At 36.1% G+C, this 27276-nt stretch overlaps 1 protein-coding gene across 1 annotated transcript in view; it reads right to left on the bottom strand.

Annotated features, from left to right (window-relative positions):
• Window positions 1–531: 531 nt before the first annotated feature.
• LOC110111340 overlaps window positions 532–27276 on the bottom strand; it is a 40197-nt gene continuing 13452 nt past the window's right edge. Inside the window, exons 10-14 of the mRNA XM_028699252.1 lie at window positions 18830–18895; window positions 4616–4675; window positions 4483–4534; window positions 4145–4391; window positions 532–835 (exon numbers count right to left, since the gene is read on the bottom strand). Of these exons, the coding sequence (XP_028555085.1) occupies window positions 4282–4391; window positions 4483–4534; window positions 4616–4675; window positions 18830–18895 (288 nt within the window). The 3' untranslated portion in view covers window positions 532–835; window positions 4145–4281. The remainder of the gene's footprint in view (window positions 836–4144; window positions 4392–4482; window positions 4535–4615; window positions 4676–18829; window positions 18896–27276) is intronic.

Genomic DNA, 27276 nt, shown 5'->3' with positions numbered 1-27276 from the left:
TGATGCTGACACCATTAGCTTTTGTTGGTCTTCAAAGAAGCTTACAGGCGAAGGCATTCAATTGAGTGAGAGATAGGTCAGAAGACAAGGAAAATGATTTGGCTCTGGTTTCTGTCAATAATTAAGGAAGAGGCTTTTTTGTAATGGCCCAGCTGCAAGTAAATGAGACTGCTAAGAAACGTCAGAAAAAGTTGCCTTTGCCTTGTGCCTGTCTACAAATGGATAAAGTATTATGTGCGGACTCCAGACGTTGTCCGGCGGCCAATCAAAATGTGTCACGTCATTTTTTTGCTCGGTACCGGTGCTAGATACCGAGTGACGTGACGCATTCTGATTGGCCTCAGACTGTCCGATGTAAACTATCATGGGATTCATTGCACTGCTTATCATGTGGACAATAAATTGCTGAACTGTACAAGTGTCAAGATGAATTGAATTTTCATTAAATTCAAATCATTTAAATTTGAGAATAATGACAAAATTTCTATGATATCAAATATTACAGAAAAATTTAAGACTGAAGTTATCATATTATATATAATTATACTTTTTTTTTATTTAAGAAGATAAGAGCCATCACAGTACATGAACAATTGCAGCATAAACATATCATTTGCTAACTATCTTAGCCTGCAAGATAACAAAAAGTGCAGCATATACAGGAATTGCAGCTGTGCAATTTCCATATGGACAAAAAAGGAATAGATATGGCATCAAGTAAAAACAAGACAAATAATGACAAAATAAAAGCCAATGCGACCTCCATTTCTGAAACAAGTAGGTGAACTATGTGCCGAGAAGCTCCATTCTTCCAAACAAGTTTGAGTCAATTTACCTGAAAGCATGCAAGTCATGTTTGTCAAACATCCAGATTATGGAAGATTAAACAAAACAACAATCTCTCAGAAAGACACCCATAGCTTAATCATGAAAATGACAATCTTTAAATGCAAAGCACAATTAACATGAGTATGTTCTGATGTGATCCATAGTAACCTTCTCCCATTGGAGTTCACAGGCTCTAATCATGAAAATGACAATCTTTGCGAGTAGCTACCTTCCTTGGACTTCACAACGGCCAAGCCCCATAAGATCAACATATTACTTCCAAAAATAATGCACATAAATAATATAAAATGAATGGATAATAGTGCACTCTTATAAATTGGCTAATCCAACAGTATTTATCAGTATTTTCTTTTATTTTGTGGCATATTAAACTCTCTAAGAATTATTACACTAAAGGCTGCCGCATGAACATGACAAGGATAAGAAAGCAAAAAGTAGAAAAAGTTAGTGCAAATCATACGCTAATGTACAGTAAGTATTCTGTGCTTTGCTTTTCTTTAAACATTACCAATAAATCATAAAAAGCCTGATGGGTCATGTTATTTAAAAAGGAAGAACTTGGCATCTCAAGATAATATTTTTCCATTATACATTTCACTCAAACATACAGCTATCAAGTACCATTTGCTAAAATAAAAGTTTATTTCAAGCATTGAAAACATCAAAATGAACCAATTGCAACTCATCATTAGCAAATACTGACATCTAATAGAATGAACTTGCCTGCTTACTACTATCCATCTCCTCAGACCATGACCATTAGCCTATGAGAACTAATGTTTAAACAGAATTAGGTACCCTCAAGGTTATGGACTTCCCAAAAACTGAGAGCCAAGTGCTCACCATAGCTAAGTGAGATGCTAGATAGAGATAATAAATAATTTCACTTAATAAGCCTATTTCGATAATGAAAAAAAAAATGAAGAGTATAAATATAAATATATCAAGTTTAATTGCATTCAATTTCCAACATCTTGAGAAATAGATTGTCTGATAAAAAGTAGCATGTTTAACCAACTTGCATATATAATCTAAAATTTGTAACATTTGTAAGCTAGGGATTATCTAATCTTCAATACTATTTATTCCATCTTCATTGTCATCCATGCTTACTTCTCCCACAATAAATAATTGCAGCCTTCCATCTATTTCACTGAACTTGTCGACTCATCCTCTACATTAAAATTTGAGACCAGAAAACTTTAAATCTCGAACACATACTTAATTTAACTTATTTTTAGTGCAAAGCGTTGATTCTCAAATTCTTTTGCATGCTTTATGGCACAGAATGTTGGTCGTTAAAAGAGAAGCATAATATTAAGTGTTGCTAAGATGAGGATGCTCAGGTAGATGAGTGGACTTACTCTTAGAGACAGGATACAAAACGATCATATTCAGGAAAAGGTTGGAGTAGTTCCAATGACAGATAAGATTATAGAGAGTCATCTTAGATGGTTTGGTCTTGTAAAATGTCGGCCTTTTGATGACTTTGTTAGGAGAGTAGATGTATTAGATTTGTCCTATGTTAAAAAAGGTAGAGGTAGACCTAAAAAGGCTAGGTTAGAAAATATTAGAAATGATCTTTCTTTATGAGATTTAAATGAGAATTTGACTTTTAACAAGACACGATGGAGAAAAATGATTCATGTAGCCGACCCCACATAGTGGGATAAAAGCTTAATATTGTTGTTATATGTTGTTGTTGTTGTTATTGTATGTTATATTAAGTATTATATAATGCTAATCGATTGTTCAAAGCTTATAAAAGCGAGCATGTGCTACCATGGCAGCAACTAGGTTAGGATTCTAGGACTAGCTGTCAAGCATTGAGGAGCTCTATAATATTTCAATAAAAGCCACGCTTGACTGTCAAGTTGATTGGCTCTAATTTGAAAGCTAACAGAGCAAAAGAAGAATTTCTCAATATTTTTTCCTACCTCTGATGCACTAACATTTCTCCTCAAAGAGGCATGCAGTGTTCGACACAACACGTGTTTAACACACCTCTGACATGTGTTGTACAAGACGAAAACATGTCTAATTAAAAATTTTTTGAATACAAATTCGACATGCATGTCGTAAATATTTTATGAAAAAATTTTAAATATAATTTCTTGTATTTAAAATATAAAAAATAAATTTCTTATTTTCTCTCAACATCGACGACTGACGCACTCTTGACATTGATGCTAGATACTTACTGCATAACATCGATGCTTGACTCTCGATAGCATTGTCGTCTTCTCTCTCGATATCTAATACACGACATCGACGTCTGACTCTCAACATCCTAATATTAATCATTTTAAGCACAGATTCCAATTAAATGATTTGTTATTTCTAAATTATTTTTAAGATTATACTTATTTAATTTTTATATATTGTTTTTAAAGTATAAAAATTATAATATTGTGTCCAACTCGTGCCCTTGTCCTATATTTTCAATAATTGACGTGTCTAGTCTCCGTGTCGTGTCATGTCCGTGTTGCCGTGTATGTATATGTGCATCATAGCTACCTCATTTTTTCGATCACAAAACATTTGGAAGTGTAACCGTGAGCTCTTCCTTTACAAGCCTTTTAAAAATGATCCTTCATCGGTTCCCAAATACAGCTTCTTTCAATGAAAGAATGACTCAGACTGCTCTCTACTCAACAATGCTCTAATTCTTTTTTTATAATCTTAGCATTTTAAGTCATGCACTACCAAAATCTTCATACTGCGTGAGAATTGGCATGAAATGGGCGTGCATTGGCATTGCAATGCCAGCTGGTTGAAAATAGAGCAGCAAGCTTCAAGGTAGAAGAACTCGCCCTTGATCAAATAGACCGTACTGCAAAATAAAACTAATTTTAGTGAAAAACATGATGCAGTGGATTTCCCCTTCAAGTCCTACTCAATAATTAGGCTCCAAAATATTGTCAAGCTTATGACTTAAACCCCCAATGGAACAAAACCACTATGATCAAAATCAGTAAATTAAAAAAGTAAGATCATATAACTGCTTGAAATGTTTCTAAGCGATTTCAAAGAAGAGTATGATTCCATTGCTACAGAAGAAAATTTGGAAGAAATTGACAATGCTAAGAAACAAACGACAAGAAATATCTAGCTTTCAGCAGTACCATTCCCCTGAATTCTATAAAGAAAATTTCAGCATTTTCTAAAACAAGAATCAATGAAATTCTATCATAATTCAGAAGGCATTAACTATTCAAAGAAATAAAGAAGAAGAAAATATTCTTTGATTGTGGATATTAGATGTGCAACGAATTCATGAATGAAACTACTGTACCTCCAAGAATATACCAAACAAGTTCCAAAGTCCATTGGCACTTGTTGAGTGAATCAAAGTGGAGGGTCAATCACGTATAGCTTTTATACTCATATCATAAGCCAATGCATTTGTCAGATAAAGGCGCCACTTTATCATTAGACTACAAGGTGCTTAGCAGGTAAACTTTGTATCAAATACTCTCTGACGTTGGTAAGAATACCTTTGTTATATGGATTCACAAACTTAGTTACTGTGAACGGACTTGCTGAGAAGACAATAGAAAGGAAGTACAACTGGTAAATTGAGCAAGTAATCTCCAAGAAAAGTACCAAATGGAAATATTTTAGTGAAAGAACCTTGTTGAGGCTGAGTTACAAGTTGAAATTCAGGGTATTTTCTCCAGTTAACCTACTTAATGGTTCCTGCCTGGGTTAAACACAGAAAGGTATGAAGTTGCTCATGGAAATATTTGTACATGAAAATACTCACCCACTCTTCAGTTTTGATGTTGCAACATATACAATATATGTGCCAAGTCAGGAAAGGCACCTGAAAGAAGAGTATATTCTAGTTACATTTTTGCACAACAAGCTGATATGCAGAGGACTATAATGTGTGATACAGAAAAATATGAGATCATACTAGTATGGATTAGAACAGCTTAGATACAAAATAGCATGATAGACATGAATATAGAAGCAACAAAATCAAAAGCCCACTAATTTAAGAATACCCTTCTCCACATCACCAACAGGTACCATGTGCAATATCGAAATCTCTATTAATACTATTTACTGATTAATTTACTATAACAATTCTCTCAATCATAGTCTATGGTTGAGAACTATGCACTAGAAATTAGTTCGATTAATCAAAAGATCCTTAGATGTTACATTAAACATCTTATTTTAGTCCAAAAAGATATATTGCATTACACGACTCATTAATTGTAGGTGTTAAGCTCTATTAAATAATTAAACCATAGAACGTAAGAGGCTATGGAACAATCATTAGCCACCTAAAAATGTATTGGTCCATAGAATTCTGCATAAGCACATTTCAGTTTTTTATTTCATAACGGGACTGACCTGATTGACTTCAAGGTTGAGTGGGTGCATTGCAAAGTTGACTTGAAAGTAAACACAAGAATATAAGGACCTTTGTATCAATACTAGAGGATTTAGTCCAATTAGTCGCATAATCATGACAACAACAGTAAAAGGTTTCAGCATACTCAAAACCAATTAAAGAAGCAAAATCAATTCCACGAATCATAAAGAACATTTGAAATGTTTTTTGTGAGATTAGAAAGCTTTTATAAAGCTAACTATGACTAATTTATACAAGGCTAATGATGATGATGAGTTACTGTAATCCCCCTCTCTTAAAACTAGAGTAATAATATTGTCTGTGATGTGATTCACATTTTTTCCCTATTTTGATGTCATAACAAGTAGATGTTATGATATATTTTGATACTGCAGTATGTTTAAGTTGCGTGAAAAACTTTGAAGTTGCTAATTTCTAGTTTCTATAATATGTTGCTATTTAATACTAAAAAAATATAGTTTGATTTGGCAATAGTATTGTACCTATATGTAGATAAATACGAACGCTAAATTGTGAAAGAATAATAGTGCAAATATTGTCAATCAAGAGGGCATACTAAATAATAATGATAAAAAATTTACAAATTACTAACTTTACATTTTGATATATCAAAAATGTATATAATAGCACATCCAATGTTTAAAATTGCGTATTCGGGTATTGAGGTGTTTTTCATTTGTGAGGCGAGGCGTAAGCCTCAAGGCGTTTTGAGGCATAAGCCTCAAAATCAAAAGATTGCGTAAACATAAAATGATAAATTTTTTATATACTAATGAGTGAATAATATAAAACATAAAAAAGTATAAGATATGAAGTGAAATCAAAATATCCCAATAATAAGACAACATGAAATATAGTTCAACTCAAAATTCTATCTTTCCCAAATCCCAGTATTCTTTTCATTAACATATAATTTCAATTTCCAAAAATAAATAGCAATGCATATCACATAAGAACTCATAAGTCATCAGCACTGTCATCACTAAGGGGTTCTTCATTTGAATCATCATTATGATGAACTGCTCTCTCCCCTTCCTCCTCTCCTATAGAGTCCAATGTCGGGCACTTACTTCAAGATTTATGTAAGTTTTAATATATATAGCGTGAGGCGTAAGCCTCATGCCAGTGAGGTGAGGCGGGCCTCAACCAAGTTGAGGCGCAAGCCTCATAAAAAAACTTGAGGCATAAGCATCGACGCGTTTCTTACTGGAATTGCGCAAAGGCGGGCCTCAAGGCGAGCCTCATATTGCGCAATTTTAAACCATGAGCACATCAGTAGTTAATCAGATTCCATTATAAGTTTAGTTATTTCAAAAGTTTATCCACAATAGTATTTTGCAAGCTCCAAAATTTTACACTCCGGCCTGTGCTAAGAGAGTTTTGGTGTTTTCCAAATCAAATTTTCACAAGGCAAATTAGATTGAAGATAAGATATTGCATAAAGATTTCGCCCTCATTTCATGAGGACTTTATGATCTAGCTACTAAGCGAATGATGGGTTATCACTTCTCATGGTTCCATTGTCCTGGGTTATCACATCATGGTCCTCGATCTACTTAATCATAAGAGGTAGTTGACTCAATTTGACCAAAGAATCTTTGTCGACAGCCTTGAGTTACCTTGACAAAGGGAATCTTTTAAAATTGGATTAGATGCTTGTTGACCTCTACAAAAAAAAAAATCAATAAAAAAAAAACTCGTACTTCTACGAAGCTCTAATCAAATCCCTGGATCTCTGCTGATTTCCTGAAATCCCGCTGAACCCTCTGTGTTGGGGTTGCTCAGTCTCTTCCCCTATATCCTGTGGTTTACCTCGATCGTCGCCTTATTCACATCGATAAAATGAGAAACAAAGAAAGTCTTTGGTTCTGCTTTGACACATGAACCTCGGCCAAATGTCTTCCCAACTCTTCACAACCTTGCGACCACCAGACCTGCAATTGAACCCTTAGTCGAACCCCTTCCATCACTCGACAAATCCCGACCTTTAAACATCCTACCTCATACGATCCAAACCTCACTATGACATTGACTTCTTCCTCCCACTCGAACCAAAGCCTCCGTTTCAAAGCCATCGACAACCAACCACTGGATTTCGTGGCCATAAACCCGACACCCCGCTGCTTCTAAACGTTCAAACGACTACAGCCTAGCCTTCCACTCCTGCCTCTTCTCCGGATCTTGTCGCAACCCCATCTTCTTCCACGCTCCGTCCTCCTATCCACACGATCCTGTCTATCCGAACCTAGCCCTTTATCCCATTCAAACCTAATGCAAGATCCACATAAGACCTCATGCTTCCGCCTGTAGCCGAATCAAGCACTCCCATCATCTGACCTCTACCCATCAAACTCCTCCAAGCCAGCTCCCATCTCAATTCCATGACCTACCTGGTCGATCGAGCCCGCAAATCCCGTCCCTATCTTCTGATTTCCTTCACAGACAACAACCTCAAACTGATCTGCCTCAACCTCCACTCTTCTTCATCTACCGACCCAACTTCCCATAGCCGATGCCTTTGTTGATCCTGCCAAAATCCCACTCCAACTCTTTCGATCACCTCTCGTTCCAGTCGCCCGTCCCTTCCTATACATGCGGCCGAATCCCCTTCCAATCCCACACAAACCAACAAGAGAGGGTAATCCCTCTCTCTAGTTTTTTCTTTATTGCGTTTTTTGTTATTATTATTAATATTAATTGATATTAATGTTAATATAAGTATTAATATTATACTACTATTTATATAATTACTAATAATATTATTGTTGTTATCATTATTAATGATATTATTAATGTTATATAATAGTAATATTATAATAATATAATAGTAATACAATAATAATATTAGTATTTTTTATATAAAAAAGAGAAAAAAATAAAAAAGGGAAGCTTTGTGCATTATAGTCGTCGCCACCATGACACCACTGCTACTATCATATCAAGAAGGTATAATGATCTCGAACTCAGAAAATCCTCAAAACTCGTTTTCGGCATTCGCAGCGCACCGGAAAATCACTCATACATGTTTTTCTCTAGAATGGTGGGAAGGGAACCCGGTGCGGCACCTACGGCGAGGCGGGTAGGCCTCGTACGAGCTTTTCTTTAGTACAGTGGGGACGAACATAAGTACCCGTAGATGCCTCAATGCCAACGGGGAAATAACTGCGCATTTTAAACATATACCCCGAAGACTCATACACGCCTTTCTCTGACATAGTGGGATTGAAGATATACGGTCGCGGTGTCATCCAACACCTACAATACATGCTTTCTCTAGCATGGCGGGAAAGCCAGACTCCTAGAATTTCCCCTAAAAGGGGGAGATGCCATGAGGCTACAGGATTTTTTATTGACAGGGGGCCTGAAACTTAAACAAAACAACATGGGACAAAGCTTGAAATTGACATTGAACAAACAACGATGAATTGAACTTGAACTCGAACAAATAGCAGGGAATTGAACTTTAAATTGATAAACTCAAGATCAAAAATGAAAATATCAAAACCAAATAATAACTTTAATCATTCAAATGCATTCAAATGAATCTCATGCAAGCAAACAAAAGACTCATAATGAAAAAATTCTCAATGCATACAAATGATGAACGATGAAATCAAAATAGCTTAGAATATTCAGCCAAATTAACCTGCAAATGAGAGCAAGCGACGTCTATATCAATCATGTAAACAAATACAACTAGAAGGATTTGGCATGCAACGTATGATGGATGTAACATTGATTGATAGTTTATATACGAGCAAGAACCAAGAACTATCGTGCATACAGTAGCCCGTACAAAAGCAATAATGGACAATAGACAACGCGTTACTGTACTGTATGCATAAATCTTGCAAATCCTGGAAAGCAATGATGACAGCAAATAAGTTATAGATGCAATAGCCTTCCTATGCTCAGCATCAGATAAATTACCAAACAAATGCATTACGACAACAGATGAGTTGTGAAAATCAATGATCTCTCTACAAACAACATCAGTTGTCATGAAATACATGCAGTAGTTCCCATGAACACTAGAATAAACACACAGTGCAACATATGATGAATGCTGCGACAACCTTTCAGTTAATGTCAATTAGCTTGCAAAAGCATATAACAACCGCCTACGAACAAAAGCCAATATGCAATGAAGGTGATGACTCGCTAGTTAACATACATACAGAAATGGGTGCTGAACTCAACTCAACGCAATGAAGGTGATATTGCACCCATAGTCTGTCAGTTTTTCAATGTATGGCTATTTGGTGATATGAAGGATGATACTAGGGTAAATTTGATGTTCAAAACGCTTTGGCACTGTTTATTTTGTGAATAAGCAACATATTGGTGACTTTGCATAATGTTTTATATGTAGATTGTCATTTTCAGCATAATTGATCAAGTTCAGCGTGGAAGGTACTTTCTTTGGTGTTTCTGATGTTCTGGATATGTCAATACATGTCATTTCATGAAGAGAGGATGTTTGGGTGGATTCAATTGCGGTTGTGACATCATGTCCATTGTTCGCCATTTTTATCATACTTGCTTGAATTGGTAGTGGAATACATACAGAGGCCAACATATCAATCCAACATGACAACAACTTTCTCACGATGATCTATTAAAATATGATAGGCCCGTCCCTTCCTATACATGCGGTTGAATCCCCTTCCAATCCCAATATAAGTACTAATATTATACTACTATTTATATAATTACTAATAATATTACTGTTGTTATCATTATTAATGATATTATTAATGTTATATAATAGTAATATTATAATAATATAATAGTAATACAATAATAATATTAATATTTTTTTATATACAAAAAAGAGAAAAAAAAATAAAAAGGGAAGCTTTGTGCATTATAGTCGTCGCCACCATGACACCACTGCCACTAACATATCAAGAAAGTATAATGATCTCGAACTCAGAAAATCCTCAAAACTCGTTTTCGGCATTCACAGCGCACCGGAAAATCACTCATACATGCTTTTCTCTAGCGTGGTGGGAAGGAAATCCGGTGCAGCGCCTACGGCGAGGCGGGTAGGCCTCGTACGAGTTTTTCTTTAGTACAGTGGGGACGAACATAAGTACCCGTAGATGCCTCAGTGCCTACAGGGAAATAACTGCGCATTTTAAACATATACATCGAAGACTTATACACGCCTTTCTCTGACATGGTGGGATTGAAGATATACGGTCGCGATGTCATCCAACACCTACAATACATGCTTTCTCTAGCATGGCGGGAAAGCCCGACTCCTAGAATTTCCCCTAAAAGGGGGAGACTCCATGAGGCTACAAGATTTTTTATTGACAAGGGGCCTGAAACTTAAACAAAACAACATGGGACAAAGCTTGAAATTAACATTGAACAAACAACGACAAATTGAACTTGAACTCGAACAAATAGCATGGAATTGAACTTTAAATTGATAAATTCAAGATAAAAAATGAAAATATCAAAACCAAATAATAACTTTGATCATTCAAATGCATTCAAATGAATCTCATGCAAGCAAACAAAAGACTCATAATGAAAAAATTCTCAATTCATACAAATGATGAACGATGAAATCAAAATAGCTTAGAATATTCAGCCAAATTAACCTGCAAATGAGAGCAAGCGACGACTATATCAATCATGTAAACAAATACAACTAGAAGGATTTGGCATGCAACGTATGATGGACGTAACATTGATTGATAGTTTGTAAACGGGCAAGAACCAAGAACTATCGTGCATACAATAGCCCGTACAAAAGCAATAATGGACAATAGACAACGTGCTACTGTATTGTATGCATAAATCTTGCAAATCCTAGAAAGCAACGATGACAGTGAATAAGTTATAGATGCGATAGCCTTCCTACACTCAACATAAGATAAATTACCAAACGAATGCATTACGACAACAGATGAGTTGTGAAAAGCAATGATCTCTCTACAAACAACATCAGTTGTCATGAAAATACATACAGTAGTTCCCATGAACACCAGAATAAACACACAGTGCAGCATATGATGAATGCTGCAACGTCCTTTCAGTTAATGTCAGTTAGCTTGCAAAAACATATAACAACTGCCTACAAACAAAAGCCAATATGCAATGAAGGTGATGACTCACTAGTTAACATACATACAGAAATGGGCGCTGAACTCAACTCAACGCAATGAAGGCGATATTGCACCCATGGTCTGTCATTTTTTCAATGTATGGCTATTTGGTGATACGAAGGATGATACTAGGGTAAATTTGATGTTCCAAACACTTTGGCACTGTTTATTTTGTGAATAAGCAACATATCGGTGACTTTTACATAATGTTTTATATGTAGATTGTCATTATCAACATAATTGATCAAGTTCAGCGTGGAAGGTACTTTCTTTGGTGTTTCTGATGTTATGGATATGTCAATACAGGTCATTTCATGAACAGAGGATGTTTGGGTGGATTCAATTGCCGTTGTGACATCATGTCCATTGTTCGCCATTTTTATCATACTTGCTTGAATTGGTAGCGGAATACATACAGAGGCCAACATATCAATCCAACATGACAACAACTTTCTCACGATGATCTATTAAAATATGATATGAAATACTCGAGTTCGCAAGTAACCCTAATGGGAAATACTTGAGATCGCAAGCAAACCTAACAATAATTGGTGGAAACAACGAGAAAACTTCGAGATCTCCAATGAAAACAATCCAAAAATAGTAAATTGTATTATAAGAATCAAACCAAAAGCAAGAACAAGCAAAGATACAATTGATTCTCAATTCAAGAGGAGGATCGTTCTCTTTCAATCTCTAGAAGATGAATCTAGAGCCCAAAGCCACAAAAAGCACTCCAAGAGAAAACAATAATCATGCATGCCCTAACCCAAGCCTCTCATCCTCTTTAATACATATCTTCCTAATAAAAGCCAATAAAAAGCTTCCTAAAATAAACCAAATTCAAAATAGTTTCCCTATGCATTAGCCGCCCTCTTCCCTCTCTCTATTTGCCTCTCTAGGGGGAGCCACATGTTTGGGCGGCTTTCTAAGGAGGCAGCTTAGCCCACCTACTATAAACCTGAACTGGCCCAGGTTGGGCCGGTTTGGTCGGTTCAGGAAGAACCATAACAATACCCCCTTTCTAAAGAACCACAATATCCTCAAGGTGAAAACAAGAAAACTGATGTTTCATTCCCTCATAAGGTTCCCACGTGGTATCGTAATCCGGAAGGCCTTTCCACTTGATCAACACTAATTTAGCTCCATCTCCCTCTGGCGAACCCCCATCAGCTCTAAGGGTTCCAAAATCACCTATAAGTCCTCCGTGAGTGTCACTGGTAACTCCGAGTTGGCTGTATAATCTCCAATTACCATTCTTAACTGGTATACATGAAAAACATGGTGTATAGTCGCCGTTGGTGGTAGCTTCAGTCGATACACAACTGCTCCAATCTTCTCTAAGACCTCATAAGGCCCAAAGTATCTTGGGGCAAACTTCTCATTCCTCCTATTGGTGACTGATTTTTGACTATACGTTCAGAGCTTCAAAAATACCCTTTCTCCTACCTCAAACTAGATGTCCCTTCTATGCCCGTCAGCCTGTTTCTTCATGATTTGCTGGGTTCTCAGCATATGTCTTTTTAATTCTTCCAACACTCTGTCCCTCTCCTCTAAGTACTCCTCTACTGATGAAACTGGAGTGCTGCTCTGTCCAAAGTGCACTAAGTGAGGTGGGTCCCTTCCGTACAACACCTTGAAGGGTGTCATCTGCGAAGCCGAATGGTAGGAGGTGTTGTATCAATACGCCGCCCACGATAACCACTTAGCCCATAACTTGTGCGTCTCTAACACAAAACATCAGAGGTAGGTTACCAAGCTTATGTTGAACACTTATGTTTGGTCATCCATCTGTGGGTAGTGGTCAGTGCTCCTTTTCAGAACTGTCCCCTATAATCTGAACTCTCTCCAGAAATGACTGAGGAATATCTTATATCTATCTAATATTATTGCCTCTGGTAATCCATGAAATCTGATCACCTCTCTGATAAAAGTTGATGCCACTGTCATTATGGTGTATGGATGTCGTAAGAGAATGAAATGAGCATGCTTGCTTAATCTATCCACTACCACCAAAATCATTATGAATCCTTCTGAACAGGGTAGCCCATCTATGAAGTCCATGGATGCCTCTTCCCATACCAGCCCTGGAAAAGCTAATGGTTGTAGTAGTCCTCCTGGCGATATAGCCAAATACTTATTTCTCTGGCAAATCTCACATCTGGCCACCATCTCCTCCATATCTTTATGTATCCCCTTCCAGTACAGCTTTGAGGCTAGCCTTCTGTATGTCTTTTGCACTTATGAATGACCCCCCCATAGCGATCCTATGGAACTCCAAAAGGATGGAATGTGGACTAAGGTCTGGGGTATCACAAACCTCCCTTTATACAGAAGTCGATCCCCCTCCAATGAATACCCCAGGTGGCTACTCCCTTCCCTCAATAAATCAGCCCTGATCTTCCCCAACTCCTCATCCTTGGCACTCTTCTCCTTGATGGCCTCCCAATCTAACATCAATGGAATCAATACTGCCATCGCCAATGTTTAAAATTACGCAATCGGGTATTGAGACATTTTTTGTTCATGAGGCGAGGCGTAAGCCTCAAGGCGTTTTGAGGCGTAAGCCTCAAGGCGTTTTGAGGCGTAAGCCTCAAAATCAAAAAATTACGTAAAGTGATAATAAATGTCAAAAGTGTTTTTTATATAATACCTAAATAATATGTTAAATGATGACAAATTAATTTTATATTGAATTATGAATTAAGAAATTGACATACACATGGAACAAAAATTGCACAATATCTAAAATGATAAGTAATATATTGCATGAAATAGAATTAAAATCCAAATATTATAAAAGCAAAATAATATTAAATATAGAAATTGCATAAAAGTACCATATAGCATCATGCTCAACTCCAAATTTTCCTTTTTTATCAATTCTCTACTAATTTACATTTAATTCTTAATAAAAGTTGAAATAGTTGGCAACAATTTATGAATTATCTGCACTATCATCACTGAAGTGGTCTTTATCTGAGTTGTTGCATAACAAATTGGTCTATCCCCTGCCTTATTCAGTAAAGTTAAACGCCTCCCAATATGCTTCTTTTTAATTTATTTCAATCATATTCATCTTTTAAAAATATTTTCATCAAAATAAATATGAGATTAATGCTCCAAAATTTTTAGGGTGGTTGTGTGCAGCTTTCAAGTGATTGTCGGTGACGACTATGATGTTGTTGGTTACGACGTAGGCTACAGGATAGAGGTAGAGGCAATCGAGAGGAAGTTGTTGCGTTTTAATATGCATGAAGACATAATTTATGTTATTTTTAACAAAAAAATTATATAAATAGGGTGAGGCGTAAGCCTCATGCTAGCGAGGCAAGGCATGCCTCAAGGCGAGCCTCAGCCAAGTTGAGGCGCAAGCCTCATAAAAAAACTAGAGGCGTAAGCCTCGAGGCGTTTTTCACTAGAATTGCACTGAGGCGGGCCTCAAGGCGAGCCTCATATTGTGCAATTTAAAATAATGGCCATCACCTGCAGCTGTCCCATGCACCTGGACAAGGCATCTGCTGCTTTGTTCTCCACTCCTGGCCTATATTGAATTTCAAAAGAATACCCCAATAATTTTGACAGCCATCTCTGATGTTCCTCTGTCACCATCCGCTGCTCCAATAAGTATTTCAAACTCCGCTGATCTGTCCTGACAATGAAGTGTCTACCTAGCAGGTACGACCGCCACTTATGAATGGCCAAGACGATGGCCATCAATTTCCGCTCATATGCTGATTTTCGCCTGGCTCTAGCTGTCAACACCTGACTGAAATAAGCAAACAGTCGACGAATCTGCATGAATACTGCTCTCAGTCCATACCGGAAGCATTTGTCTCCAATATGAAGGCCTGAGTGAAGTTTGGTAATGCTAAGGCTAGCACCGTAGTCATAGCTCTCTTCAGCCTCTCAAAGGTTGTGACCTCCTCGCCCCATAGAAAGACATTCTTCTTCAGTTGTTCTGCCAGTGGCCATGTTATAGTGGTGTACCTTTTTACAAATCTCATGTAGTACCCCATTAATCCTAAGAACCCTCTCAGCTCTTTCAGATTCTTTGGTAATGGTCATCTCAACATAGCCTCAATTTTTGACTAACCGGATGACACCCCCTCCTTGGACAAAATATGGCCCAAATACTCCACACTTGTCTAGGCAAAAAAGCACTTCTTCAGGTTGACCCTCAGCTGATGCTCCTGTAACAGCTCTAACACCCTCCTCAAATGCTCTCAATGCTCCTCCTCTATCCTGCTGTAAACTAGGATATCGTCAAAAAACACCAAGACAAACCACCGAAGATAAGGTTTGAAGACCTTATTCATAAGTGAATGGAATATAGCTGGGGCCTTAGTGAAGCCAAAATGCATCACTATGAACTTATAATGTCCCTCGTGAGCTCTGACACCAATTTTTGACACATCTTCCTTCTTCCTTCTGATCTAATGATATCTTGATTTAAGATCTATCTTGGTGAACATCACCACCCCATTCAATTCATCCAGCAGTTCATCAATCACTGGTATAAAATATTTGTCTAGTACAGTTTCCTTGTTGATCGCTCTGTAGTCCACACAAAACCTCCAGCTGCCATCTTTTTTCTTCATTAGAAACACATGACCGAAAAAAGGAGTGATATTGGGTCTGATAATACTTGCCTCCAATATTTCTCTGATCAGCTTCTCAATCTCATCCTTTTGAAATTGAGGATATCGGTAGGGCCTGACACTGATGGGAGACACAGCCTCTCTCAAACTGATAGCGTGCTCCTGCTCCCTCGATTGTGGCAATCCCTGAGGTGGTTGAAACACCTCCTAGAATTATTGTATCAAAGGCTATATGGAGAGGGGGATCTCCCCTCCCTCCTCCAATCTAACTCCTTCCAACCTGTGCAGCTCCACCAAATAACCTTCCCCCACCTCGTTGATATTCCTTACCATGGTTTTGAGAGGCACCATGGATCTGGATAACCTTGCATCTCCCCTGATCATTACCTTCCTTCCATCCACAATCAGCTCCATCGTGAGGACTCCCCAATTGACCTTGGTATCCCTCAAGATCTATAGCCACTTCATCACCAGGATGACATCTATACTCCCTAACTCCGGTGGGAGAAAGTCCTCCCTCACCTGAATGCCCTAGATGGTCAACACCACCCATCTACATATCCCCTATCCTTTCTCCACCTTCCCAGTGCCCATCATTATCCCATAACAACTGGTGTCCACCAATTTCACTCCCAGTTGGTCGACAACCTGAGTGGAAAGAAAATTGTTGGTAGCCGCACTATCAATCAAAACCGCCACCTCCTTGCCCTCTATCTCCCCCCTTCACCTTCATGATATGATTCATAGTGAATCCTACCACCGAATTCAGGGAAACCTTTGCTAGATCTAGATGCAGCTTCTCCTCTTCCTCCACTAACTCCCCTTTGCTTCCCTCCTTAGTTTCCTCGTCATCACAGACAGTGAGAACCTGAAGAGTTTGATCCCTACACTTATGCCCTGGAGTGCACTTCTCATCACACCTGAAGCACAACCCTTTAGCCCGCTTCTACTGCATCTCCTCCGCCAGCCTCTTGAAATTTCCCCCATTACCTCCTACTTTCTCCCTGGTGACCTCACGAACTCCTCTTGTTGCAGGACCCTTGGGTGCTAAGTGGGTGGTCATCATCCTGTAAGTGCCTCATGAGTTGCTACTCCTGACTCTCTTCTCTAGGTTCTTCTAATTTTCCACCAGTTGTGCTAACTTCATGGCCTCTCCAAAGTCACGAGGCATCATGACTTTCACCGCCGCCTTGATCTCTGCCTTAAGCCCTTTCATGAAGTTTTCCTCCAATATGGTCTCTAATAATCGCTCCACCCAACTGGCTAGGTGCTCGAACCGCTCTCAATAGTCTTGCACCAATATGTCCTGCACCCGTACAAAAAACTGCTCAAATAAGTCCCCTCCCCAACAGGTTGAAAATGTTATAATAAATAATCTTTAAATGCTCTCTAGCTCCGTATAGGTCTCCTTTGGTCCCTTCACTAGAGCCATGACAATGCCTTCCCTTCCGAGCATAGGCCTGTTGTTGTCAATTTCTTCTCGTCCATCAACCCATTGACAGAGAAGTATCTCTCTACCTTGTAGATCCATCTATAAGCATTCTCCACTTCAAAAATTGGCATCTTATGCTTCCTCACCTCTATCTCTCCCCCGTTTCTCCGTATTCCTCCATATTTTCCCCTCCCAAGTACTTTGCTCTCCCCACGTCTCCCGATCTTCCCTTACATGTTCATCTTCAAACCCCTCTTCACTTTCTTCCCTCCTTTCTCCAAAATCAGCACCCCTCCTTCCATAATTCCCTCCTTTCTCTCCCAACCAGCCCCCTTTACTCCTTGATCCCTATTTCCCTGTCTCTCTACATACCTTCGCCCTTTCTCCTCAATGATTTCTTCATCATTTTCACTCCGACGAAAATCAAAATTTGTAGTTCTTCCCGTTGGTCCCTTAGCCTCCGATGTCGCCGTTTAAATTTGATTTTCCAATAACTTCCTCACCATCAAATGAAGATCGAAAACTTTGTCTTCCACGGATGAAACCTTGTCTTCCACAGACGAAACCTTATCTTCTACGGAGGAGATTCGATCTTCCACCATGGCTTTTATTTGGCTCATCTCTCCTTCAAAATGTTCTTCCAACGCATCTACCTTCTTAGCCGTCATAAAAAAATTCTGATTTTTGCTCCAAAAATTAGCAAGGGTTTCTTCCTCCAGATGGAGTTTTACCGCTGAAATTTAAAAAAAAAAAATCAGCCCCTGATGGTCCCAAGACTTGCTATGAAACCAATTTGATAGAAAATACTCGAGTTCGCAAGTAACCGTAATGGGAAATACTTGAGTTCACAAGCAAACCTAACAATAATGGGTGAAATCTGCGAGAAAACAATATATTGTATTATAGGAATCAAATCAAAAGCAAGAACAAGCAAAAATACAATTGATCCACAATTCGAGAGGAGGATCATTCTCTCCCAATCTCTAGATGATGAATCTAGAGCCCAAAGCCACAAAGATCACTCCAAGAGAAAACAATAATCATGCATGCCCTAACACTAACCTCTGATCCTTTAATACATATCTTCCTAATAAAAGTCAATAAAAAACTTCCTAAAATAAACCAAATTCAAAATAGTTTCCCTATACATAAGCCACTCCCTTCCCTCTCTCTGTCTACCGCCCCCTTCCTCTCTTTATCTACCGCCCTAGGGAGACCCACATGCTTGGGCGGCTTTCTAAGGAGGCAGCTTAGCCCGCCTCCTATAAACTTGAACCATCTCAGGTTGGGCCGATTTGGTCGGTTCAGGCAGAATTGTAACAAAATATCTCGTTCATTAAAAACTATCGTCATATTTTTGGTAAAACTTCCCTTCTGACAAGGACAACAAATCATGACTTGAAACTGTGAGACAATATTAAGTGGCATGATCGCAAACCTGCCAAAGAACTTGAAGGCAAGAGAAAAGTAGTGTGCTGGTAACCAAGTTGCCAGGAAGGTCTCTCTGCATGATAAATAGCAGAAAATTTGTCAGCAAAAAAGTATAATTCATGGTTTTCATGTTTCATAAGCAACACAAACGAGGTCCGTATCCAGTACCAGAAAAGAAAATTTACTTTAAGAATTAGAAAAGAAAAATGGTTGAGTGAATGAATGAGCTGGATTTTTAAAGTTTCTTTAGTTAAAGCAAAAACTACATAAAACCAACTAGTACCACTTAGAAAGATATAGAATAATTAAAGAATCGTGAATATTTTCATTCGACATGAACATAGAACTATCTTCAGTTTGAAAAGAAATAAGCTTTATGAACTTTAAAAACTGTATGACTTGTCAATCTCATCTTTTCTTTCCTTTATTAATCTAGGAATTGGCAGTTAATGTTAGCAATGAGAGAATGGTTGTGAATTGCTACAATAATAACTAGACTGTACTATTAGAACATGTTCACTATGCAAAATCTCTTTATCTTCCTTCTATAGGAGGTAATCGGCATTCAATCTCAGACAACAATTATGTACTGCCGTGAAAGCAACAAGCTTCTACTCTTAAAACGAGCATGTTCACATAGTGAAATATGCAGGATGATTCATGATCAGAGTTTTCTAAAGCAACCAATAATGTCAGGTATGTTTTTATGCCATGCAGAATAGAAAATTCACAAATCACTTTCTTTAAATAAAAATATATATAATATTAGAATTTAAGACCAATGATAGTGAAATGCTTGAAAATATAAAGAAATTATAACAAGAAATTGGAAAAAAAATTCAACAAGTAATACAATTAATTTTCATAAAATCGGATTTACCATGTATTACTTTTGACCAAAATTAAGAGCAATAAATTAGCCAATAATAAACTATATACAAGAAATAGATAATGAAAGAAATAATCAAGAAAAAACAAGCCTCGGAAAGGAGATAGCTTCCCCTGAAATTGAGTAGTCTCACTTGTACACTAACAAGTATCACAAATCCAGCCCGCGCTTACAAGATTGAAACTTTAAAAAAAAATTATTCAAGTGCAAAAGTTCTGAATTGCATGCCTCGTACAGCTATTTATAGACTTCTAATAACATAGGCTAGTAGACGGCATTATTAAAAGTACGCTTTAGGAGAAAAACAAAGAAATGCACTAGTGCATGTCATGCTACTTTGTAATGCTATAGCGTTGTGTACTAGGTTCCTGCTTAGAATGAAATCTTGGTTTAAATTTTATGCTGCAATTCAGCATATGCCACAATAAGGGCACAAACGTTCGCTTATCCTCATTGGTTTTCATGGTTCATGAGTTATTGCTAGTTGGTTATTAGTTCTCTATTGCTGGAGCTGATCACTTTTTTGTGGTTCTCTTCTTCATTTTCTCTTGTCGTTAGCTTTTTTATATGCTTATTGTACCTTTTTATTGTTGGCATTAATAAATTCTTACTAACAAGATTCTTCTCGAGAATACTTCTAAGCATATCCTCTACATGCTTCTCAGTGCCTTATTTTTATACACCCTCACTTCACACTACATCTACCTTTCGATCTCTAATCGGTCTCTCAATCTCACAAGTTTCAATAAATTTTAAAAATTTTAGTTAGTCTCACTAGTGCATTCTTGCTTCAAAACAGTGATCCCGCACACAACTACATGAGCATGCATGCCCAACTATGCGTGAAATGACGCGCATATAAGTGCTGCTAGAGTAACCATTGTGCATTGTGTTATACTTGGCGAATTCAAAACACTACTAATAGATAAGACTCACATTGGATTAATCTCAATTTATAGTTAAGTTAATCCTAATTCATTTTTAAAGTCCCCAACTCAATTGGCTATAAACCCTGTTTAAATTTCAAAACCCCAACAAAACAAGCCACAAATTACTCACATTGCTAACCATCCAATAAATATAACAATAACAACAAAATCAAGCCTTTATACCACTACGTGGGTTCGTCTACATAAATCATTTTTTCTACATTGTCTTATTAAAAGATTGAATTCTCATTTAAATCTAATAAAAAAATGTCATTTATAATATTTTCTAACCAAGTATTTTTAGGTCTACCTCTACCTTTCTTAACATAAGTCAAATCTAATACATTTAATCTCCTAACCAGGTCATAGAAAGGTCGCCATTCCAAACCATCTAAGGTGACTCTCTCTAATCTAATATTCCACTGGAGCTACTCCAACCTTTTCACGTATATGCTTGCTTCATATCCTGTCCCTAAGAGTAAAGCCACGCATCCACCTGAGCATCATCATCTCTGCAACACTTAACTTAATATTATGTTTCTCTTTTAATGGCCAATATTCTACGCCATAAAGCATTTTGCGGGTCTCACCACCATCTTATAGAAATTTTCCTTAAGTTTGAAGGAGACTTTTCTATCACACGACAAGCCCGATGCATTCCTCCACTTCAACCATCTAACTTGAATACTACTAATAATATCCCGATCTATTTCACCAACACTCTGAACAATAGACCTAAGATATCGAAAGCATGTAGTCTTATGACTTGATTGCCCAAAGTCACAATTCCCCAACTAGATTTATTACTGCTAAAATTACACTCCATATATTCGATTTTAGATCTACTCAAACAAAAACCTTTAGACTCTAAGGTTGACCTCCATAATTCAACTTTACCTTCAACTCCCTCTCTAGTTTTATCAGCAAGAAGAATATTATCATCAAAAAACATACACTAGGGTACAACCTCTTGCAAATGTCTAGTAAGAACATCCATGACTATAGCAGAAAAATATGGGCTTAAATCTGATCTTTGATGTAATTTAATTTGATTATAGTTATTTTTCTAAATAATTTTTTAAATAAATATTACAAAAATAAAATAAAATAAAATAAAATCCTCCCTTCAACTTATATATATCCTCATAAATTATCTATTCTTATTTAATTAGATTCATACAAAATTGACTTATTAATCATCTAATTAAATTTATATAAAAGCTGTCATAATGTTTACACACTCTCTATCTCAATGATACATTTTATCAAAAAATAATAATTAAAATTTTTCCATAATCTCATTATTATTTTCAAGTTTAATTTTAAAAGATATGCTCAAAAATTTAAAAAAAAAAAAATATCTAAATACAATTTTCATAACAAAACTTAACTTTAACTCTTCACATAAAAATTTATCATGCCCTAGCCTGCTCGCTCAATCCTTCTCCCTAGCTTCCGTGCTCTCTGGGTCTCCCTCGACGCCAATAATGAAGCCTTCCTTCTCCTTCTTCTTCCTCTTAGTTAATCGCTCTTCACAACCTCTTCTATTTGTGCAGTTCAAATGGAGTGAGCGGATCGGAGATATATTACACTAGGAGTCGCCGCTTTTCACTCTCGTATGTGTTTCCTAATTCAATCCCACGATCCGATCCTGTCTGAAGCGTCCGCGCCTACGTTTGGTCCGTCCATCTGGTCCGCTGGTCCTGCTTCATTCGTGGTTCTGCTCTCCTGCTTAGCGCAAGATCCAGTTTGGTTTAACCAGACTAGTCGATTCTTATAATCTCCCCTTCTTAAGTAAATTTCGTAATCGAAATTTACTTATCTATACTACTATTATAAGTGTGGCTTGAGTTTCCACCCCAATTATATCCTCATCATTCATTTTATTCATTTAAAAATGATCTTGGCCCTTCATTTTATTCATTTAAATGCATGACATTCTTTTCATTTATTTAGATTAATTGTATTTAAGTAAGAGCCAATTGTTGCATTTAATTGCATTTATTTTTATGTTCAATTAGGATTAATTAATTAATTTATTGTCATTATTTTTTAATTAATACTTAAACTAGCAACTAATACTAAATTCATTAATATATATATACATACATACATAAAATGTTAGTCATTATATATATATATATACATACATATATATATACATACATACATAAAATGTTAGTCATTCATTTTATTATATCTAAAATGACTTATAAATCATGACCTTTCATTTTTAAAATTAAAATAAACCTATACCGCCCGACTTCACTTGTTGGTTTCGTTGTGATTTTCGGCTCTCATAAATTTCGTTGTCACTTTTCATTTCTTCCCAAAAAAAAGTAAATACGACTTTTTGTTTCTTCACACGTTTTTAGACTAAAAAAAGTTTCACCTCTTCAATTATTCGCCAACCTCTTCAAATTTAATCAATCTTGCAACTCTTCTCTTATCCTAGCAAAATATGAGGTTGTCGTCGCTTCTCTTCCTCCAACTCTTCCTCTCATACTTTCTTTTTCTCTTTTGTATGTACAAATGAGACGGCAGCACTTACAAGCAGCTGGACGCTGAGCTAAAGTTGATGGTTTAGTATGGGCTCTGCTGCAAGACGTAGTTGTGGAGAGTTTCATATGCACCAAGTAGGATCAGGAATGTGGCGAGGGAGAAGAACCAATGCCATATTTTTTAGAGTCAGGATCTTATGCGCCAAATGGTTAGGCATGGACTTCTTGAGGAGGGCCAGAATATGCTTGATTATATTCTTGTTCTTATTGTTGAGAACTTCCTTAATTAAGCATCGGCTTCAGACTCAGGAGTTCAAGTATGAGATGGCCAAGTCCATCCACCATGTTAGTTCTCATCAGGCAGCACCATATCAGGAATTCTTCTTTGGAAGTCTCCTGTATTTTTGTTGGGCACAACTTAATTGTTTGATCTACTTTGATTATGGGTTTAGATTAGATCATGGGATTTAATAGGTTTGGTTTAAGTCAGCTTTTTCTACCTACTTAAAAGGAAAAAAAGTCGTTCAAATCTCAAAATTGGGTAGCTTTTTCCTTTGTTTTTCCTACGATTTACCTAAAAAGCATATCTTTTTTGACAGCAGACTAATATTAATCAACTATAAAATAGCTTCTTCTTTAACCTCTGAGCGAGAAGACAGAAAAACATGAGCCATGCAGAATGAAGCCGGACCATGTGGATCATTGTATTTTGGTAAGATATAACATAGTTTGCGTGGAGCATCTTGTTAGTTTTGTTAAGTATCATAGATTTTAGTAAACTGATAGTTTTAATGATGTTAACAATTAAATTTCTACTTGAGGCTATCATCATATAAGATCGATATGCTATTTATATCATACTTCCAAATACTAAACTACATTAATAACCTCTTCATTTTAGTCATTGGTTTATTGTGTGTAATATATTCTTTTAACATCACATTGGCTTGATATTAAATTTGAAGGCTTGCAATTACACCTTCACTCCTCTTGAAGAATCACGCTAGTTATGAGTTTGGTGAAGAGTTGTGACAGAAATTTTTTTTATTGTTATGAGATATTGATTTTCAAGTAATTTATATGCATTTGATTTTTGTTTTGTGCTTTAAACTTAATATGTTGGCATCCCACTATTAATTTGAGACTATAATTTTAAGGTATTCTTTTAAATGTATTTTGATTGTTTTTATTGCTCTATTAATTTTACTAACAAATAATTTTTTTAGCATCAAATTATAAAATAAAAAAATAAATATATTTTATCAAATATAATCTTATATAAATAATTAACTAATTATTAAGATGATGATTATTACAATTACTTTTACTATTCATTCATATAATTAAATAAATATAATATTATATTTTATTATATTTAGATTTTTAAAAAAAATTTACTCACATGCACATGGAGCACGTGTATTTGAACTAGTACCTATTAGTTATAGTATACTATTATGAGTTAATTGTAAATAAATACTTGATATATAAACAAAATAACATTTTTTTCTTTCATTTAACAAAAACTTTAACAGTGGATACATAACTGAATAAAACAAAACATCCATTACAACATAATAAGATAATTGGATAAAGAAAAACATCTTATGTAACATAACAAGTTACTATTTAAAGATATCTCTTCATCTTTGTTAATATCTATTGATTCCTTAAGCTCCTGTTGGGTCAAAGCATAAACTCGCACTCGAATATTCTGTCTTGGTGAGTTTGTGCTGGAGTTGAAAATGTTGATTATATCATCTTCTGTTTGTCAAAGCTCTTCTGTGAAGATGTTTCACTTTCACTTGATCTCATCTCTCTTGAAATCCTTTGTACCAAAGTTGGACAATATTTTGCTATGTGTCCAAAATGATGACACCAGTGGCAAGTGTTGGAGCCCATCAAACATTCACCCTTATGAAATCTACCACACTTAGCACAAGCTTCAATGACTCTACTCGCAACAGCACTACTGACTCCACTAGGGCTAAACTTAAACTTCTTTCCATTTGATCATTCAATCTGATTGCTTTGGATATCTTCTTCAACGCTCTTCCTTTTATGTTGATCTCTTCACTTCTAAGTCATTTGAAAATCATTCTCTAACCTTCTTGCTCTATCTACCAATACTGTATAATCCTCAATTCCTAAAGATAATAAAGGTTGCATGATTGCATCTTTAGACCAGATAGGAATCGATAACATTTTTGCTCTAGTGTTGCAATTAGCTGTGATGCATATCTGGATAAGTGATGTAGACAAAGGGGGGATCAACACTAGTCCAAAATAAATCAAATTTTGGCTTCCCTTGAGTCTAGTAGTTCATCGTATTTGAGCTAAACTTTTAATTCATTTATGAGCTGGACTTTAGTTCATTTATTGAACTAAGGGTTAGCTCATTATGAGCTAACATTTTAGTTCATTTATTATCTTTTATTAAATGTTCTTTTATGCTTTTTATGTTTGTTTTAATGTTTGTCTCTTGAAAAATATATTTTATCAAATATAATCTTATATGAATAATTAACTAATTATTAAGATGATCATTATTACAATTACTTTTACTATTCATTCATATAATTAAATAAATATAATATTATATTTTATTATATTTAGATTTATTTTTAAAAATTTACTCACATGCAATTGGAGCACGTGTATTTTAACTAGTACGTATTAGTTATAAAATACTGTTATGAGTTAATTGTAAATAAATACTTGATATATAAACAAAATAACATTTTTTTCTTTCATTTAACAAAAACTTTAACAGTGAATACATAACTGAATAAAACAAAACATCCATTACAACATAATAAGATAATTGGATAAAGTAAAATATCTTATGTAACATAACAAGTTACTATATTAAAGACATCTCTTCATCTTTGTTAATATCTATTGATTCCTTAAGCTCCTGTTGGGTCAAAGCATAAACTCGCACTTGAATATTCTGTCTTGGTTGAGTTTGTGCTGGAATTGAAAATGTTGATTATATCATCTTCTGTTTGCCAAAGCTCTTCTGTGAAGATATTTCACTTGATCTTCATCTCTCTTGAAGTCCTTTGCACCAAAGTTGGACAATATTTTGCTATGTGTCAAAAATGACGACACCAATGGCAAGTGTTGGAGCCCATCAAACATTCACCCTTATAAAATCTACTACACTTAGCACAAACTTCCATGACTCTACTCGCAACAGCACTACTAACTCCACTAGGGATAAACATAAGCTTCTTTCCATTTGATCATTCATTATGATTGCTTTGGATATCTTCTTCAACACTCTTCCTTTTATGTTGATCTCTTCACTTCTAAGTCATTTGAAAATCAATCTCTACCCTTCTTGCTCTCTCTACCAATATTGTATAATCCTCGATTCCTAAAGGTAATAAAGGTTGCCTGATTGCATCTTTAGACCAGATAGGAATCGATAACATTTTTCCTCTAGTGTTGCAATTAGTTGTGATGCATATCTAGATAAGGTTGTAAATTCTGCTTTGTATTACATCACTAATTTATCTCCTTGAATCAGTCTTACAAATTTGTCCCACATCTGCCTCCTTGCTGACATAGGTATAAATCATTCTCTGAAAAGTTCTACAAAGTCTTCCCAGTTAACCAGTAATATTCGAATATCTTCTAGCATGTCTTCATGTTGTCGTCTCCACCACTTTTTAGCTTCTCCATCCAAAACAAATGCAGCGAGTGACACTTTCTTTTCACCAGGACATGACTATCCAATATTTTCTCTATATGAAGCAGCCAATTTTCATCCTTATTCGGTCCCTCGTTACCTTTGAATAGAGGTGGTCGCATGTCCTAGAATAACTTCAGATATTTATCAACTCCTACTCTATGTTGCGATAATTCCTGAAGTAGTTAGGTCATAGCCGTCATCATCTGGGTAAAGGTATTGGTGTTCACAGTCATTTCAGGTGGTACTTCTTCTCCTACCATATTTCTATCAGTTACCCCTCTTGATCATCTGCATACCTAATATATTTATATAAGGCATAATTAAATATACTATCTAATTGAATCTCTAAATTATTTACGGATAATTTTAACAATTATTCCTATGGCTCTTTCATGAAAATTCATATTCCTAAGATACTAACATAGCTTTGATAAC

The sequence above is a fragment of the Dendrobium catenatum genome, unplaced genomic scaffold (assembly GCF_001605985.2).
Source record: "Dendrobium catenatum unplaced genomic scaffold, ASM160598v2 fragScaff_scaffold_133, whole genome shotgun sequence".
In the NCBI taxonomy this organism is placed as follows: Eukaryota; Viridiplantae; Streptophyta; class Magnoliopsida; order Asparagales; family Orchidaceae; genus Dendrobium; species Dendrobium catenatum.
Note: the sequence above shows the minus strand (reverse complement) of the source record. Positions and strands in the feature narration are given on the sequence as shown.